The 17974-nt window shown below is 46.5% G+C and overlaps 1 protein-coding gene and 1 long non-coding RNA gene across 3 annotated transcripts in view; one reads left to right on the top strand and one right to left on the bottom strand.

Annotated features, from left to right (window-relative positions):
* Positions 1 to 548: 548 nt before the first annotated feature.
* RPS14 (ribosomal protein S14) lies at positions 549 to 4504 on the bottom strand. Of its 2 annotated transcripts, none has more exons than XM_006042027.3 (5): positions 4360 to 4504; positions 3398 to 3548; positions 2744 to 2905; positions 1585 to 1661; positions 549 to 670 (listed from the first exon to the last, which is right to left on the bottom strand). In XM_006042027.3, exons 2-5 carry the CDS (start codon positions 3544 to 3546, stop codon positions 603 to 605), a joined length of 456 nt encoding a protein of 151 aa, XP_006042089.1. In that variant the 5' UTR covers positions 3547 to 3548; positions 4360 to 4504; the 3' UTR covers positions 549 to 602. The 2 variants fall into 2 exon arrangements, with proteins under 2 accessions (XP_006042089.1, XP_044803390.1); XM_044947455.2 differs by lacking the exon at positions 4360 to 4504 and adding an exon at positions 4157 to 4181.
* The window catches only part of LOC112586864, a 31078-nt gene continuing 17538 nt past the window's right edge, over positions 4435 to 17974 (top strand). The window contains exon 1 of the long non-coding RNA XR_003111338.2: positions 4435 to 4555. This is a non-coding gene — a long non-coding RNA (uncharacterized LOC112586864). The remainder of the gene's footprint in view (positions 4556 to 17974) is intronic.

The raw sequence follows: 17974 nt of genomic DNA, 5'->3' as shown, positions 1-17974 counted from the left end.
ACAGTGCACTCCCTTTTTTGCACAGAAGGTGTGGGGGGTGAGCGCCCACCCACACGTGTTTATATATGGCTGTCTGGAAGGTTCTTCTGCTCAGGCTACACTGGGCTCAACAGTTTCCACTCCACTCCCGCTCTTTTAAGAATTGGTCCATTTTTGGAATCAACATCTCCACTTTCAAAACAAGGTCTCCAGGGCCTCGGTCTCTTTAGACGACTGAGGCGACTAATGCCACAACCAATAGTGTCAAGAAGACCAACCGCAGCACCAGAACTTCACCTCTCCTTCTGCTCCTCCTCTCAGGAAACCAGTTCACAGAACACAGGCTCACCCTGTCCCAGGGCAGGGGCTGGATCAACACCTCATGTTCCTCTTTGACAGGTTATATACATTCTCTGAAGCCATGTATCTATTAAATGGCTGCTGGTTTATCAATGCACCCGTGACCTCAAGACAGCCCCATACCCTGGTTAAACACAGACAGGAAGAAGGAATCAAGTACCCCCTGAGCAATGGCCCCTACATAAAGGAGAGACGACTGGAGTCAAAAACAGCTTACATCAAAGCAATTTATTAACAGAAAGCAATAATTTGAGGAGTCCTGTTCACAGACGGCGACCACGGCGACCCCCCTTTCTGCGGGTGCTGTCGGAGGGGATGGGGGTGACATCCTCTGTGGGGAGGAAGAGAAAACATCATTGTCTGGAGCTGGATGGGAAGGGGCGCAGGCCGCCTGAGACCAGTGGTCAAACAGATCAGCAGTGGATCCTATTGCTTCCTAAGAAAGTCCTCAGTATGTAGCAGATGGGTGTGGAGCTGACCCACGAGCTGCCTCCTCAAAACTTCTCACGTAGTTTGAACTCAAATTCCATGAAGGGGAAACTGAGGCTCAGAGAGAGTAGGCAACTTGAATAGGATGTCAGAGGCAGGTGACAAATCCAGGTTTCTGATACCTAGTCCACTGACTAGTGGAAAAATCCTCTCAAACTGAAGAACAGCTCCTTTTTAATAGGTAAAAGAAGATTGAAAATGTTTTGAAAAAAATCTCGAGAGAGAGATGGACCATCAGGTCGAGGGATCAGTACACGCTGTCACAGAAACAGCAGGGAAGGGCTAACTTCTTCTTCCTAAGAGCTATAAATGGTCAGATCAGACACGAGGGTATAAACGCTATGCAAGTATAGAGAAGTGCTGTGATTCTTAACCATAGGAGCCGCTGCCCGCTCCATATATTTTTGTCACAATGACTAGCCCGCTCTACCAATACCCAGTAGTCAGCCTCCCAAAATATTGAACACAACTCCCTTGAAAACAATAGAAAGGACAATTCATCTCCCATTAGTTCCACCAGCCACCATCAGGCACAGAAATACAGAAATGAGACAATGCTTTTCCAATGCAGGACATTCAGGTCAAGGTGGCATTCAGGTAGAGAGTTTATGTCACTCGGTACCTCTTGCACACCCCATTAACAAATCTAACTGCCAAAAGTTAGCAGACCAGGGCCTATGTCCACTGCACAGACCGCATGCTTTCTGGGGTCACACCTGAAACAAAACCAAGCATCAGCCAAAGAGGGGTACTCACCAATCCGCCCAATCTTCATCCCTGAGCGGGCGAGGGCTCTGAGCGCTGACTGGGCCCCTGGTCCAGGAGTCTTGGTCCTAGAAAACGAATATCGAAATTAAGAAAAGCCTTTGGCCAAGTCATTATTTGTTGCATACCTCCCCCGCACCATGGGCCATAGTTTGTATTCTGCTCTGCCTGCAGCCTGTTTAAGGAAGTGCCCTCTTTTAAAAATATTTATTTGTAATGGAAGGATAACTGCTTTACAGTATTCTGCCAAACATCAAGTGCTCCCTTTCGTCACATGCTGTGATTCTAAGTCTTTTTGGTGATCTGTCCTTTCCCACCCTCCCAAGATCAGTGGATCACTTAACAACTTCCTATCTGGTCTCACACAGCAGCAATCTTTAACAAACCAACCAACCTCAAACTCAAATCATTACTATTAAAAAGTTTTCATGCCCAGAGATATGCCAAGCTCATTTCCACTCCAAGACCTTTTCCTTCCAGTTGTCCCTGGCTGTAATATTCTCCTCTGTCCTCCCTTCACTGGACCAATTCCTAATATCACAACATTAGGTCTTCATTTAAATTTTATTATCAACCCAGCCCTGACACATTTCTGCTTCCCAACATTTGCTGCAAAAAGGAACCATACGCTCCCCTGCTCTATATTGTTTAAAGCCTGACTCTGCCAGCCTGAGAGCCACAGAGGATGGAAACAGTAACTGCTTTCCCTATCACTCTCTTCTAGTACTTAAAACATAGCACTTCACATGCTGTGTATGCTCAGTTAACACAGTAAGTTGGGGCAGGGGTGAGTGCAGAAACCAATTACAGGCACAACCTCATTTAATTGTGCTTCACAAATCATGCCCTTTTTTAAAAGTCCCAGTTACATTTTTTTTAAAGCAATAAAGTATTTTAAAATTAAGGTATGCTGCATTTTTTTAAAAAGACAGGATGCTACCGCACACACAATAGGCTACAATACAGTGTAAACCTAACTCTTATACACACTGAGAAAACAGTGTTGCTCATTCTTACTGAGATACTGTTTTTATTGCAGTGGTGTCTGGAACCAAACCCACAGTATCTCTGAGGTATGCCCATATTAATTACATAGGTACCTATGATGCCTTGCCCAAGCTCAGTGGCCTCACTATCCTCCCAGCCTTACCTATTTCCTCCTGTGGCCCGGAGTTTGATGTGGAGGGCAGTGATGCCCAGCTCCTTGCATCTCTGGGCTACATCCTGGGCAGCCAACATGGCAGCATATGGAGAGGACTCATCTCGGTCAGCTTTCACCTTCATCCCACCAGTTACACGGCAGATGGTTTCCCTGGGAACAAAAGCACAGGATCCTTTCTCTCTTACCCATCAAGGATTCAGAGTGCATATCACACCCTAAAGATAAAGAGCACTACTGCCCAGGAAGGGCAGAGGATGAAGGTCAATCTGAACAAGCATCCTGATCCCACAAGACTGCCCTAGGCTCTGCAGTGATGGTGTTCAGATCCCAGATTAACACTGCATCAACACTTTACTCTTAGCTTTAATCTTATTACTCGAGTAATAGGAGTAATTCCTCCTCATTTTACATAAGAAGTCCACAGACTGTAAAGGCAAAAAATGTAGTTCCTTTTCTCTTAGAACCCCAGCACCTAGATTACAGTATCTGTGCACTAATCAACCAAGCACATATCCTTATCTGAACATCTTTAATAAAAATTGTTTCCAGAGATCCCCTTAAAGTGCTACTCAGTTCCCCGGTCATTTCTAACCCCAGCCCTTGCTAATTGGGTCCTGTGCCTCCCCACAGGGGTTAACTCACTTGCCAGAAAGATCGGTGACATGCACAAAAGTGTCGTTGAAGGATGCAAAGATGTGGCAGACACCAAATACATTTTCTCCTTCAGCCACCTGAGGGCCGAGGCTGATGACCTGTTCTTCCTTCTTTTCCTTCCCCTTGCGAGGTGCCATTTCTTAAGGAGAAGGAAAAAAATTCCAACCTTAACAACAAAACCCCAAATGTTTACAACTCTGGAATACTTCCTCCTCGATAAAGGTGAGCAGGACACTGAAGAGCTCTGGCTCTCCCACTCCAGGCCGCCAGGAGGAGGAATCAGGGCTCCCAGGTGACTCCCAACCCACCCCGCCAAGAGCACAGTGCTCCTCATCTCTGGCTTCAGGGGCAACAGGCGCGTGATAGGTATTCAGCAAACAACTTAGTGCAATCCCTAGCCTCAATTTCTGGCTCTGAGAGACCTGCACAGAAACTGTAATGTGCCCGACTTAGCAGTCACTCCGACTTAGGAAGCACCTAACGAAAGGCCGTTTCCTCTGCATTCCCTTCTTGAATCCTCACTACATCCCCACGGAATTCATGAGACGATTATTTCTACTTTCCAGATTTGACAACTTCAGAGATCAGAAGCCCAGGATGAGACTGCCCAGGAAAATACCGGTTAAGGTGGGAACTCACATCAGACCAACTTATTACCCGACCCTTCCAAACTACGGTGTGCTGCCGGTTAAGGTAGTTGTGGTCGTGGCGCCGGGCCTACGCCTTCAAGGCTAGATCCGAACTCACCCACACTTAACAGGTTTTTTCCTAAACCAAGACCGCCGCCTCCCGAGACAGGGCGCGAAACAGAGTCTGGGTCAGCCCGCCGTGCTCCTCTCGCCCGGCACTAGGTTTGTCTCCCGCAGAAAGACCTCAGCCCCAAGCCCTCGGCCCCGATGAGCCCCCGTGCCGCAGGATGCCAGCCGATTTTCCTTGTCCAGTGATCCTACCTGCGCGTCTTCTCCCGACTCCGCCACCGGAAAGAGAGGGTGGAAGAGGGCGGGGCGACGGGTCACGCTCTTGTCCCGGAAGTGCACGTCTGAGGTTATGGGGCGAGGACGGCTCCCGGAAGACGCCGATTTTAGCGTTTCCAAGGAGATTAAAACGCCTGGAGAACACGGCTTACTGAAGGGAGCGCCTAAGGAGGTAAGGGCCTGGGTATCTTGACGAGCGGTCTGCTTCTAAGACTGAAGGAAGCAGCCACACGCCGTGGGTGTGGAAGGCCTGTGTTCTAAGATGGCGGTGACCGCGGCTAGACCAACTTCCACCACGCTGACCCCGGAGCCTGCTTAGCCTGAGGGCGGCAGCACCCCTCGCGGTGCGGAGGTAAATGACAATTTGTCATTCGTCTGTCGTCTCTGACTCTGCAATCCCTTCGACTGTAGCCCTCCAGGTTTCTCTGTCCATGGACTCCTCCAGGCACGGATACTGGAGTGGGTTGCCTGCCATTCTCTTCTCCAGGGGATCTTGCTGATCCAGGGATCGAACGTCTGTCTCCTGCATTGCAGGCAGATTCTTTACACTCTGAGTCACCTGGGAAGCCCTTCTAACTACTGAGTACTTGGCAAAATAAGAATAAATTATTCAATATTTGTCATTTTATGCCAGCCTATATTCATATTCATTGCTTCATTTGATCCTCACCACATTAACAGATCAGATCAGATCAGATCAGTCGCTCAGTCATGTCCAACTCTTTGCGACCCCATGAATCGCAGCACGCCAGGCCTCCCTGTCCATCACCAACTCCCGGAGTTCACTCAGACTCACGTCCATCGAGTCAGTGAGGCCATCCAGCCATCTCATCCTCTGTCGTCCCCTTCTCCTCTTGCCCCCAATCCCTCCCAGAATCAGAGTCTTTTCCAATGAGTCAACTCTTCGCATGAGGTGGCCAAAGTACTGGAGTTTCAGCTTTAGCATCATTCCTTCCAAAGAAATCCCAGGGCTGATCTCCTTCAGAATGGACTGGTTGGATCTCCTTGCAGTCCAAGGGACTCTCAAGAGTCTTCTCCAACACCACAGTTCAAAAGCATCAATTCTTCGGCGCTCAGCCTTCTTCACAGTCCAACTCTCACATCCATACATGACCACAGGAAAAACCATAGCCTTGACTAGACGAACCTTTGTTGGCAAAGTAATGTCTCTGCTTTTGAATATGCTATCTAGGTTGGTCATAACTTTCCTTCCAAGGAGTAAGCGTCTTTTAATTTCATGGCTGCAGTCACCATCTGCAGTGATTTTGGAGCCTAGAAAAATAAAGTCTGACACTGTTTCCACTGTTTCCCCATCTATTTCTCATGAAGTGATGGGGCCGGATGCCATGATCTTCGTTTTCTGAATGTTGAGCTTTAAGCCAACTTTTTCACTCTCCTCTTTCACTTTCATCAAGAGGCTTTTGAGTTCCTGTTCACTTTCTGCCATAAGGGTGGTGTCATCTGCATATCTGAGGTTATTGATATTTCTCCCAGCAATCTTGATTCCAGCTTGTGTTTCTTCCAGTCCAGCATTTCTCATGATGTACTCTGCATATAAGTTAAATAAGTGGGGTGACAATATACAGCCTTGACGTACTCCTTTTCCTATTTGGAACCAGTCTATTGTTCCATGTCCAGTTCTAACTGTTGCTTCCTGACATGCATACAAATTTCTCAAGAGGCAGATCAGGTGGTTTGGTATTCCCATCTCTTTCAGAATTTTCCACAGTTTATTGTGATCCACACAGTCAAAGGCTTTGGCATAGTCAATAAAGCAGAAATAGATGCTTTTCTGGAACTCTCTTGCTTTTTCCATGATCCAGCAGATGTTGGCAATTTGATCTCTGGTTCCTCTGCCTTTTCTAAAACTAGCTTGAACATCAGGAGGTTCACGGTTCACATATTGCTGAAGCCTGGCTTGGAGAATTTTGAGCATTACTTTACTAGCGTGTGAGATGAGTGCAATTGTGTGGTAGTTTGAGCATTCTTTGGCATTGCCTTTCTTTGGGATTGGAATGAAAACTGACCTTTTCCAGTCCTGTGGCCACTGCTGAGTTTTCCAAATTTGCTGGCATATTGAGTGCAGCACTTTCACAGCATCCTCTTTCAGGATTTGGAATAGCTCAACTGGAATTCCATCACTTCCACTAGCTTTGTTCGTAGTGATGCTTTCTAAGGCCCCCTTGACTTCACATTCCAGGATGTCTGGCTCTAGGTGAGTGATCACACCATCGTGATTATCTGGGTCGTGAAGGTCTTTTTTGTACAGATAGATACTATTAAATGGATACTATTTGACTTTTCTTTTAAAGAAAGAGATTTTTACAAACATTTTATTGGAGTATAGATTTTGGGGTTTTGGGGGGTATTACAGTGTTGTGTTAGTTTCAGGTGTCCAGCAAAGTCATTCAGTTATACATATATTCATTCTTTTCCCAATTCTTTTCCTCATATAGGTTATCAGAATACTTAGTAGAGTTCCCTTTTCTATTCAGTAGGTCGTTGTTGTTTGTTTTTTACTTATCTTATATACAGTAGTGCCTGCGAGCTCTGCAGCCCCACTGCCCGTAGCTCACCAGGCTTCTCTGTCCATGTGATTTTCCCCTCAAGAGTACTTGAGTGGGTTGCCATGCCCTCCTCCCATGTATTATTGTGTGTACCTTAATTGCAAACCTCACTTATCCACCGCACCCCCCCCAACCACGTTTTCCCTTTGGTGACCATAAGTTTGGTTTTTTGAAAATAATTTTATGTATTTATTACTTAATTTTTGGCAGCGCTGGGTCTTCATTGTTTTATGAGGGCTTTCTCTAGTTTCCGAAAGTGGGGGCCACAGTTCCTTGCAGAGTGTGGGCTTCTCATTGCAGTGGTTGCTCTTCTTGAGGAGCACAGGCCCTAGAACTGGGGCTCAGTAGTTGTGCTGCACTGGCTTAGTTGCCTCTAGGAATGTGGAATCTTCCCGGATCAGGGATGGAAGCTGCATCCCCTGCTTTAGCAGGTGGATTCCTATGGACTGCGCCTCCAGAAAGTCCCTATAAGTGTGTTTTTGATATCTGTAAGTCTGTTTCTGTTTTGTAAATAAGTTCATTTGTATCATTTCTTTAAAAAAATTAGCAACTTTCCCCCATGGTTCAGTGGTTAAGAATCTGCCTTTCAATGCAGGGGATTCAAGTTCCATCCCTTGTGGGGAAACTAAGATCCCACATGCTTCAGGGAAACAAAGTCTGAATGCCACAACTCCAGAGCTTGCCACAACTAGAGAGCCATGTGGCCCATGACCCAATGAAGAGCCTGCATACTGCTACTAAGACCTGCTGCTAAGTCACTTCAGTCGTGTCCGACTCTGTGCGACCCCATGGACTGCAGCCCACCAGGCTCCTCCATCCATGGGATTTTCTAGGCAAGAGTACTGGAGTGGGGTGCCATTGCCTTCTCCGACTAAGACCTGACACAGCCAAATAAATAAATGTTTTTAAATAAAAGGAGTCGTAGCACCTTAAAAAAATTAGATTCCACATATGAATAATATCATATGATATTTGTCTTTGATTTACTTCAGTTCAGTTCAGTTGAGTCACTCAGTCTTGTCCAACTCTTTGCAACCCCATGAACTGCAGCACGCCAGGCCTCCCTGTCCATCACCAACTCCCAGAGTCCACCCAAACCCATGTCTGTTGAGTCGGTGATGCCATCCAGCCATCTCATCCTCTGTCATCCCCTTCTCCTCCTGCCCTCAATCTTTCCCAGCATCAGGGTCTTTTCCAATGAGTCAGCTCTTCCCATCAGGTGGCCAAAGTACTGGAGTTTCAGCTTCAACATCAGTCCTTCCAATGAACACCCAGGACTGATCTCCTTTAGCATGGACTGGTTGTATCTCCTTGCAGTCCAAGGGACTCTCAAGAGTCTTCTCCAACACCACAGTTCAAAAGCATCAATTCTTCAGCACTCAGCCTTCTTCACAGTCCAACTCTCACATCCATACATGACTACTGGAAAAACCATAGCCTTGACTACATGGACCTTTGTTGGCAAAGTAATATCTCTGCTTTTGAATATGCTATCTAGGTTGATCATAACTTTCCTTCCAAGGAGTAAGCGCCTTTTAATTTCATGGCTGCAGTCACCATCTGCAGTGATTTTGGAGCGCAGAAAAATAAGGTCAGCCACTGTTTCCACTGTTTCCCCATCTGTTTCCCATGAAGTGATGGGACTGGATGCCATGATCTTAGTTTTCTGAATGTTGAGCTTTAAGCCAACTTTTTCACTCTCCTCTTTCACTTTCATCAAGAGGCCCTTTAGTTCTTCACTTTCTGCCATAGGGTAGTGTCATCTGCATATCTGAGGTTATTGATATTTCTCCCGGCAATCTTGATTCCAGCTTGTGCTTCTTCCAGCCCAGGGTTTCTCATGATGTACTCTGCATATAAGTTAAATAAGCAGGGTGACAATATACAGCCTTGACGTACTCCTTTTCCTATTTGGAACCAGTCTGTTGTTCCATGTCCAGTTCTAACTGTTGCTTCCTGACCTGCATACAGGTTTCTCAAGAGGCATGTCAGGTGGTCTGGTATTCCCATCTCTTTCAGAATTTTCCACAGTTTATTGTGATCCACACAGTCAAAGGCTTTGGCATAGTCAATATAGCAGAAATAGATGTTTTTCTGGAACTCTCTTGCTTTTTCCATGATCCAGCGGATGTTGGCAATTTGATCTCTGGTTCCTCTGCCTTTTCTAAAATGTGCTTGAACATCTGGAAGTTCACGGTTCACTTAGTGTGATGATTTTCAGGTCATCCACGCAATCCATGCAGATGGCATTATTTCATTCTTTTTCGTGGTCAAGTAATACTCCAGTGTGTGTATTTACCACTTTTTATTAAGATTATCATTTTAAAATAATTTTTATTTATATGTTTGGCTGTGCTGGGTCTTGGTGGCTGTGCAGGCTTTTCTCTAGTTGTGTTGAGCGGGGGCTGCTCTCTAGCTTCGGTGCTCGGGTTTCTCATTGTGGTGGCTTCTCTTGCTGGGGCGCACAGGCTCTAGGGGGCGTGAGCTTCAGTAGATGAGGCTCCTGGGCTCTGGAGCACAGGCGAAATAGTCGTGGCACATGGGCTTAGTTGCTTCACGGCACAAGGGCTCTTCTCGAATCAGGGATCGAACCAGTGTCCCCTGCATTGGCAGGCGGGTTCTTTACCACTGAGCGTCCAGGGAAGCCCTACCACTTCTTTATTCATTCCCCTGTCAATGGATACTTGAGAGGCTTCCGCGTCTTGGCTGTTGGGAACAGTGCTGCCGTGAACACTGAGCTGCATGCATCCTTTTGAACTCTAGCTTTCTCCAGATGCATGCACAGGAGAGGCGCTGCTGGGTCATATGACAGCTCTGGGTTTAGTTTTTTAAGGAACCACCGTACCGTTCTCCACAGTGGCTGCACCAATTTACGTTGCCACCAACAGTGTAGCACGGTTCCCCTTTCTCCACACCCTCTCCAGCATTTATTGTTTGTAGACTTTTTGATGATGGCCATTCTGACCAGTGTGAAGTGATACATCATTATAGTTTTGATTTGCATTTCTCTGATAATTAGTGATGTTGAGCCTCTTTCTATGTGCTTTTTGGCCTTCTATATGGCTTCTTTGGGGAAATGTCTATTCAGATCTTCTGCCCATTTTTTGATTGGGTTGTGTGTTTTTTGACGTAATTCCTTGTTGGTTACTTCATTTGCAAGTGTTTTCTCCCGTTGTGTCAGCTGTCTTTTCATTTTGTGAATGGTTTCCTTTGCTGTGCAGAAGACTGACTTTAAGGAGGTGCCATTTTTAAATTTTTGCTTTTATTTTCATTATTCTAGAAGACAGATCCAAAAAGTATTGCTGTGATTTATGCCCATGTTCTGCCTATGTTTTCCTCTAAGAGCTTATAGTGTCCAGCCTTACATTTAAAGAAGGCGATTTTAACTGAAAATACACATTTGTGGGGAATTTGGAATTCTGACGTCAAAGTCTGTGTTTAATAACAACTTCCATATATCCCTCTAATAACACCATTGAAGGACCCTGAAGGATTGGAATGTATAGATGGACACATGAAGAAGGGACAAAAAGTAGGCCATGGGTTGTGCTCTGTGTGTGTGTGTATATGCAGAGGTGTGTGTATATTAATATATCAATACATACATGTACATATAAAGCCTACATAGTGAGAGAAATATATATATAATTTTTTAACAAAATAGCAATTATGTAACATAGCATGTAGCTCTTTGTGTGCTGTAATTGATGCCATTGAACAACTTGGGCTTGATTTCAGGAAGAGCTTTTTTAAAATTTATCTATTTGATTTTGGCTGCACTGGGTTTTCGTTGCTGCACATGGGCTTTCTCTAGTTGCAGTGAGTCGGGGCTGCTCTGTAGTTTTGGTGTGCGGGCTTTTCATTGCGGTGGCTTCTCTTCCTGAGGAGCGCAGGCTCTAGGGTGCTTGGCCTTCGGTAGTTGCAGTACACCAGCTGAGTGGCTCTGCTGCCTGTGGCATCTTCCTGCACCAGGGATCAAACCCATATTGGCAGTTCCTCTCAGCCACTGGAGGAAAGCCCAGGGAAGAACTTCTTTTTAAAAATGTCATGCCCTCTTTCCCCTTTATGAAAAGTAATTAATTAAAGAAAACCCATAGAATAGAAATATTCAGAGTGGAGAACAAGAGGAAAAAAGAAACGACAGTCTTACCCACCACTGTTAATACCTTGGTGTGTGTTCTTTCCAAACACCATCTCTGCACGCGGGTTGGCCAAAACATTAGTTCAGGTTTTTCTGTAAGATATTGTGGAAAAACCTGAACAAATGTTTTGGCCAATCCAAGCATACAGAACAGGCACATTTTTTTAAAAAAAATTGAAGTATAATTGATTTACAATGTTGTGTTAGTTTCAGGTGTACAGCAAACCGAATCTGTTATACAAATACATGTATCCACTCTTTTTCAGAGTCTTTTCCCATATAGCCCATTGCAGAGTATTGAGTAGACTCCGCTGTGCCAAATAGTAGGTCCTTATTAGTTATCTATTTTATATACAGTAGTGTGTATGGAGGCACTTCTTTCTTAAAAGAAAATAACTTTACAACATTTTTCCCCAATAGTATTAAAAAAGCATGCTCATTATAAACAATCCCCACACTGCAGAAAAGAAATAGCAAAAAGTAAAAATCATCTCTAAATTCTTTCTTCTCGAGATATCACTATTATCAAATTGGAGCATCATTCCAGAAATAATTTTGTTTACTTGTATCTGTACCTATAATATACAGTCTTATGTAAATGAAATTGTGTTCTGTATGCTGTGTGGTGACTTTTTTTTTCTCTCTCAACATTGTGGACATCGTCCCATAACAACTAATAGAGATCTACAACATTTTTTCAGATATTTAATATTTCATTTATTATTTTGAATATTAAGTGCATTCACACAAATTAAAAAATTAAACATACCAAAACTCTTCCCCTGGCATCGCCCTCTCCACTCTGTCCTAGGGCCCAGGGGGCTGAGCTGTCCTGAAAACCTCAGTCTATGTCCCTGCCCTCTGGTTCTGGTTACAACTCAGAAGAGACCGGAAGGGAGAAGCAGAGGGCAGACTTATTTCCCTGGTCTATGTCTGCAAGCCGGCTGGGTCCCGTGACTTGGGCTTCTGTGGGATGCCCCTTCTCTGTCTTCAGGTCTAGAAATACTCCCTCCATTTTAGGGAGGTGACATTACCTGCTGTTAACATCCCAGGGGCCTGTGGTTTCCCTGCATTCACACTGCTACAACTTTATACCTAATTTGAATATTAAACTCTTCTCCCTTTGCTTAAAAAAAACCCTACTCCTCTCCTGTCCTCAGAAACCCAGTTCTCTTCTTTGCAAGCAACCAGGAATCTCTGTAGGTCTTCTCTGTAGCTCAGTTGGTAAAGAATTGGCCTGCAATGCAGGAGACCCTGGTTTGATTCCTGGGTCAGGAAGATCCCCTGGAGAATGGATAGGCTTCCCACTCCAGTATTCTTGGGCTTCCCTGGTGGCTCATCTGGTAAAGAATCCACCTGCAATGAGGGAAACCTTGGGAAGATCTCCTGGAGAAGGGAAAGGCTATCCACTCCAGTATTCTGGCCTGGAGAATTCCATGGACTGTATAGTTAATGGGGTCGCAAAGAATCAGATACGACTGAGCAACTTTCACTTTCAGGAATCCCTGTATCAACATTATTTTTTTTTTTACTACCATATTATATTCCTCTCTATAGCTGTCCCACTGTTTATCTAACCAGTTCTGTATTGTAGGACATTTATTTCCAGAATTTTGAAATATAAACAGAAGTGTCATAAACACACTTGTGATATTCTTTCGTTGGGCTAAATTGCCAGCAATCAAAGGCAATATGTACTGTAAGTTTTTATATTTGTAGCTAAACTGCCCTCCAGAAAGTTGTTATCAATTTTCACTTCTGTTAAACTGAAACTCTAAATCTACCTCCTTACTGTATTGTATTTCTTCTGTAATTAATAAAGTCAGACACGTCTTTATGGGTTTTGCACATTTGCATCTCTTTTGTGATTTGTCTGTTTATATCCTTGGAAAGAAAGAACCATTTTGTTCTGTGGTATTGAGTTCCCCAGTGGAGGAGGTATGTTAGCAGAGACTGGAGCATTATGGAGTAAGTTTCTGCTTTGGATAGAGTTGTCTTAAGCATGTCCCTGGTGGTCCAGTGGCTAAGAATTTGCCTTACAATGCAGGGGACATGGGTTCGAGCACTGGTCAGGCAACTAAGATCCCATCTGCCGGGGATCAACTAAACCTGTGCAGCACAGCTACTGAGCTTTTGTGCCACAACTAGAAAGTTTGTGCCCTGCAACGCAAGATCCTGCATGCCTCAACTAAGACACGATGCAGCCAAATAGACAAATAAAAGAGTTGTACTGAACAAACAGATCTCTAAACCTCAGTGAGGGAAGGCTTGATGAAGGGAGCACGGCTTCATCTTGTGGCTGGAGGCAGCCCACAGTCACCTCAGGACAAATCTTTCCACAGGAAAGTGCCAGAAGCCTTCAAAGTCACTGTTTTCAGATTCCACTGTCATTTTCTAATCAACATGTTTATTACTTCAACAGAGAGTTATTGGTTGTGGGTCCTTGGGCAAAAACTGTAACCTCTCTGGGCTTCAGCTTTGTCATCTGTGGAGTGGGATAATAACAGTATTTTTTTAAAAAAAGAAATGTATACTGAGACTTATATTTTTATAGGGGACTTAGTGCCAAGCTCTGAGACACAGCAATAATGGCTCTAAGGTAAGACTTGAGAACAGTGTAGGAATTACCTAAATGAAGGCAGGAAGAATGGCCTGAGCATGGACCCCAGTATATGAAAAGGTCCTGGGGTGGGAAGGCATTTGGAGAGTTGAAGGAATTAAAAACAGCTGGGCTGTTGTGTGTGAGGGCGGAGGGACGGGAGGTCAGGCGGGAGGAATGGCCGGAGCCACTGTCTGTGGGCTCTCACCTCCCTTCTGCCGTGTCTGTTTTCCCCATCCCAGCCCACCCCACGTGCCATCAATACTGTGAGCACAGGGACTATGTCTGCCAGCACCTCCCTTGGTGATTCATGCATTTGATGAATGCTTATTGATCACTTAGTACGTATCTGGTCCTGTTCTAGATAATGATCCAAGAATGGATCATTATCCATTATCCATCATTATCCATCTTGGAGTTCACCTTCTGGCAGGAAAGGCAGACATACTATCTAAGGTAATTTTCTGTTGTGTTAGATAACCAGCACTATGAAAAAAGAAGCCCAGCAAGGGAAAGCGTGTCAGGGTGTCTGAGGAAAGGGGGTGGGACAGGTAGGAAAGCAGATGGGGCATTTGCAGAATTAAATAGAGAGGCACTGACTTCCCAGGTGGTCCAGTGGCTAAATACTCCATGCTCCCAACGCAGGGGGCCTGGGTTCAATCCCTGGTCAGGGAACTAGATCCCACAGGCTGTGACTAAGACCTGGCACAGCCGAATAAGTAAATTAATTAAAAAAATATTTAAAAAAAGAGGGCAGAGTAGCCTTGTTGAGAGATTTGAGCAGAGGCATGAAGGAGGACGGGGGCAAGCCTTCCCTTTATCATCAGTAAACTAAGGGAAGATGATTACTGGCAGAGGGAGCAGTGTGTACAAATGCCCAGAGGTAGAAGCACCAGTGACATACTGAAGGACGAGCAAGGCCAGTGCGGCTGGATTTGGAGTGAGTGAGTGAGGGGATGTGGAGGTGTAACAATGTAACGATGAGGGAAGAAATGGTGGAGGGACATCCCAGGCGGTCCAGGGGTTAAGAATCCGCCTGCCGATGCAGGGTACATTGGCCCCCTGGTCCGGGAAGAGTCACACGGCATGGGGGGACAAAGCGCATGCGCCACGCCTAGTAAATCCGCACGCTGCGGCTACTGCAGCCCCCGCGCCTGGAACCCGTGCTCCTGCAACAAGAGCAGCCCCCACGCCTCAACAAAGCCTAACCCCCCACTCACCACAGCTAGAGAAAGCCCTTGCACAGCTACGAAGACCCAGCACAGCCAAAAAAAAATTTTTTTTAATTTAGAAAAAGAAAAGAGAATGAGCGGCAGGGGCAGATTATATAGGCCTTTAGGTCATTGTAAGGATTTTGGCTTTTGCTCTGAGTAAAAACATTGGGGGGTTTTGGGCAGAGAAGTGACGGAATGTGACTCATGTTTTAATAGGATCAGCACGGATGCTCTGTGGAGGCTAGTCTCTCAGTGCTGGTGGCGTGAGGGACTACAGTGGAAGCAGGGGTCGCGGTTAAGAGGTGAAAGATGATTGGTCGGTGAGACCAAGGTGGCATTAGTTGAGATAGAAGGAAGTGCTCAAAATTTGGTTATATTTTGAAAGGGGATCCAACAGGATTCCCTGGTAGATGAAACCCGGGCCCTGAGAGGAAGGGCTGGCAAAGCTGCCTCCAGCGTTTAAGGCTGGAGGAACTGGAAGGACAGAGTCGCCATCAGCTGGGATAGGGAGGCTGCATGCACACATGCTCTGTGGCTCAGTCGTGTCCGACTCTCTGTGACCCCGTAGAGTGTAGCCCACTAGACTCCTTCATCCATGGCATTTTCCAGGCAAGAATACTGGAGCAGGTTGCTATTTCCTTCTCCAGCAGATCTTCCTGACCCAGGGATCCACATCTCTTGCATCTCCTGCATTGGCAGGTGGATTCTTTACCACTGCACCACCTGGGAAGTCCTGGGGAGGCTGAGGGTGGAGTAAGTTTTGGGAGGAATATTAGGTGTTCAGTCTTAGGCCTGAGTTTGAGATGTTTGTTATATATCTTAAGTGGAGATGTCAAGAAAGTTTTGGGGGTAGATGAGCCTGGAATTTAGGCAAGGCTTTCGGATGGAGGTGTGCATTGGGAGTCTTCTGCATCCTGATGATATTTAAAATTATGAGACTGTTTGTGACCACTCAGGAGCTGAGTGTAGATAGAGAAGAGATCCAGGGACTGAGCTTCAAAGCGTGGGGATGAGGGAAAGAGATAGCCAAGGAAGAAGCAGCAGGGAGCAGTGAGATGGGAGGACAACCCAGCCAGGGGATGCCCAGGAAGCCGGGAGACGAAAGGGAGGCCAGGAGGAGGGAGCGGGGGCTGTGTCCACAAGAAGAGAGGTCGAGGGATACGTGGACCGAGAGTGACCACTGGCGTAGCAGCTCGGAGGCCACTGGGGACCTTGGCGAGAGGTCAGGGTGTGTGGCAGGGGCAGGGGAGGGGAGTGCAAAAGCTTGAATAGAGTCGATTGAAGAAAGAAAGAGACGGAGGTACAGACGGTGCTTAAGTTTTACTGCGAAGGTGTGCCGAAGGGCAGAATGAACAAGCAGGATCAAGAGGTTCTTTTTCTTCTTCCTACTTTAATAAAACAGAAAAATATCAGTAACAGATATTTGTATGCCAGTGGGAATGGTCTAGTAGAGAGTGGAAAAAGCTGATGGAGCTGTGTCCCTGAGTAGGAAGAGGTGACCGACTCTAGTGCACAGATGGAGGTAGCAGCTTTAGAGAGGAGCGTGGATAGCCGATCTGTGCAAATGGGGAGAAGGGTGGGGCTGGAGGGTGAGCGCGTGGGAGTGGAGCTTGACAATGTTCTAGTCAGGCAAGTGGGGCGAGAACAGCTGTGAGGCTGGGGGTGGGCGAATATTGAAGTTTGGTGGTGAGAGAAGGTTTGAAACTTCACTAAGAGCTAGAGGGAAGAGAGGGTGATTCCAGGCCTTGCTAAGGGTCCACTCGATGTTTTCTCAGCCATGTTCAGCTGCATGGATGTAGGCATAGGGTCAGCAGAGGGTTGGATTTCACTGGGGTTGCAGTTTTGTCAAGAGAAGACAACTTGAGGGAGGAACAGGGGATTGGAAGGTGAATGTATCAAAACCGTGATTGCCACTGAGCAGGTGCTAAAACTGGGGTAACTGGGGTAGAGAGAGCATCAGGGGTGAGGGACAGCAGGAAGATGGTGGGAACAATGGATTTGAGGGCCCACTGGGGCAAGGGAGGGCTGAAGTCCAGGTACCAGCTGATACTTTGAGATGGAGGTCAAGGATGGGGGTGCGGGGGGCATGAGATTGAGATAACGGTTTGGGGCGGAGTTTCAGACCTTGGCAGTGAGTGGTTGACATTGGGGCGGAGGGGACAAGATCCTTAGGGACAGGTCAAGGGACCAGAGGCCAGGGTGATGGCAGCAGCATCTCTGTGAATGTTGGAATAACCAGGAATTAAAACAGAACAAACTGGTTGAGGGTGATACCGCGGCCAGGGGCAAGCCCTCAGAGACGGAGGCTGTGGCCCAGAGGGTGGAAGACGTCTGCCCCGAGGTGGAGGCCTGGGTGCTGCAGTGCAGAGACAGGATTCAAAACGGCATCCTTTAGGGAGGAGGGACAGAGAATGGCCTGAAAGGGACAATGAAGAGCAGGGAGAACAGCCTGTGGTTTCTCCCTCCCCTCTTCCCTTTTCTCTCCTGTCCCCGGGCTGTGGAAGAGAAAGCCACTGGGAGGCCTGCAGGGGAACGCGTTGTCCTCAGAGGAGAGCAGACATCCCAGGGCAAGACGAGCGCTTTCAGAGAAAGGTTCCGCTGTAGGTGTTCTGTCGATGGGGGCGCTGGGGAGGGGCTGCCTAGGGCCCATAGGGACCAGAGTGCTGGGCCAAGGGAGGCCCTGGGTGCCAGGTGGAGGAGAGAGGCAGCGTGAGACCAGCGACCCAGCACTGCAGCTGTTCCATGAATGACGGCGGCACCAAGCCCTTCCATCAAAGACGCACTAAAGTTAGACCCCGTGCCCATGACTTGCATGTATATTCTCATTGAATCCTCTCAATAACTCTGCGAAGCAGCAATGTTTGTCCCCTCATTTTACAGCTAAGGAAACGAGTTAGCAGCCAACAGCCATCAACAGTGGTGCTGGGACTGGAGCCCAGACAGCCTGACTCCAGAGCCCCAATACTTTTAATCTCAGATCCAGGCTTTTTTTTTTTTTTAACGTATTTGTTGAGTGGATGAAAGAGGAACTGGGAATTAACCTTGAGAAATCCAAACCCATTCTTGCACC

The sequence above is a fragment of the Bubalus bubalis genome, chromosome 9 (assembly GCF_019923935.1).
Source record: "Bubalus bubalis isolate 160015118507 breed Murrah chromosome 9, NDDB_SH_1, whole genome shotgun sequence".
NCBI lineage: Eukaryota > Metazoa > Chordata > Mammalia > Artiodactyla > Bovidae > Bubalus > Bubalus bubalis.
The sequence above is the reverse complement of the archived record's forward strand: the minus strand, read 5'-3'. Positions and strand labels throughout refer to the sequence as shown.

What these genes read in the sequence shown, in the direction of transcription:
- RPS14 (XM_006042027.3), bottom strand. Translation starts at nt 3,546, where the DNA reads ATGGCACCTCGCAAGGGGAAGGAAAAGAAGGAAGAACAGGTCATCAGC. An exon ending in GTCACCGATCTTTCTGGCAA is followed by an intron (nt 2,906 to 3,397) that starts GTGAGTTAACCC and finishes TTTTGTTCCCAG; the next exon opens with GGAAACCATCTGCCGTGTAA. An exon ending in GATGAAGATTGGGCGGATTG is followed by an intron (nt 671 to 1,584) that starts GTGAGTACCCCT and finishes TCCTCCCCACAG; the next exon opens with AGGATGTCACCCCCATCCCC.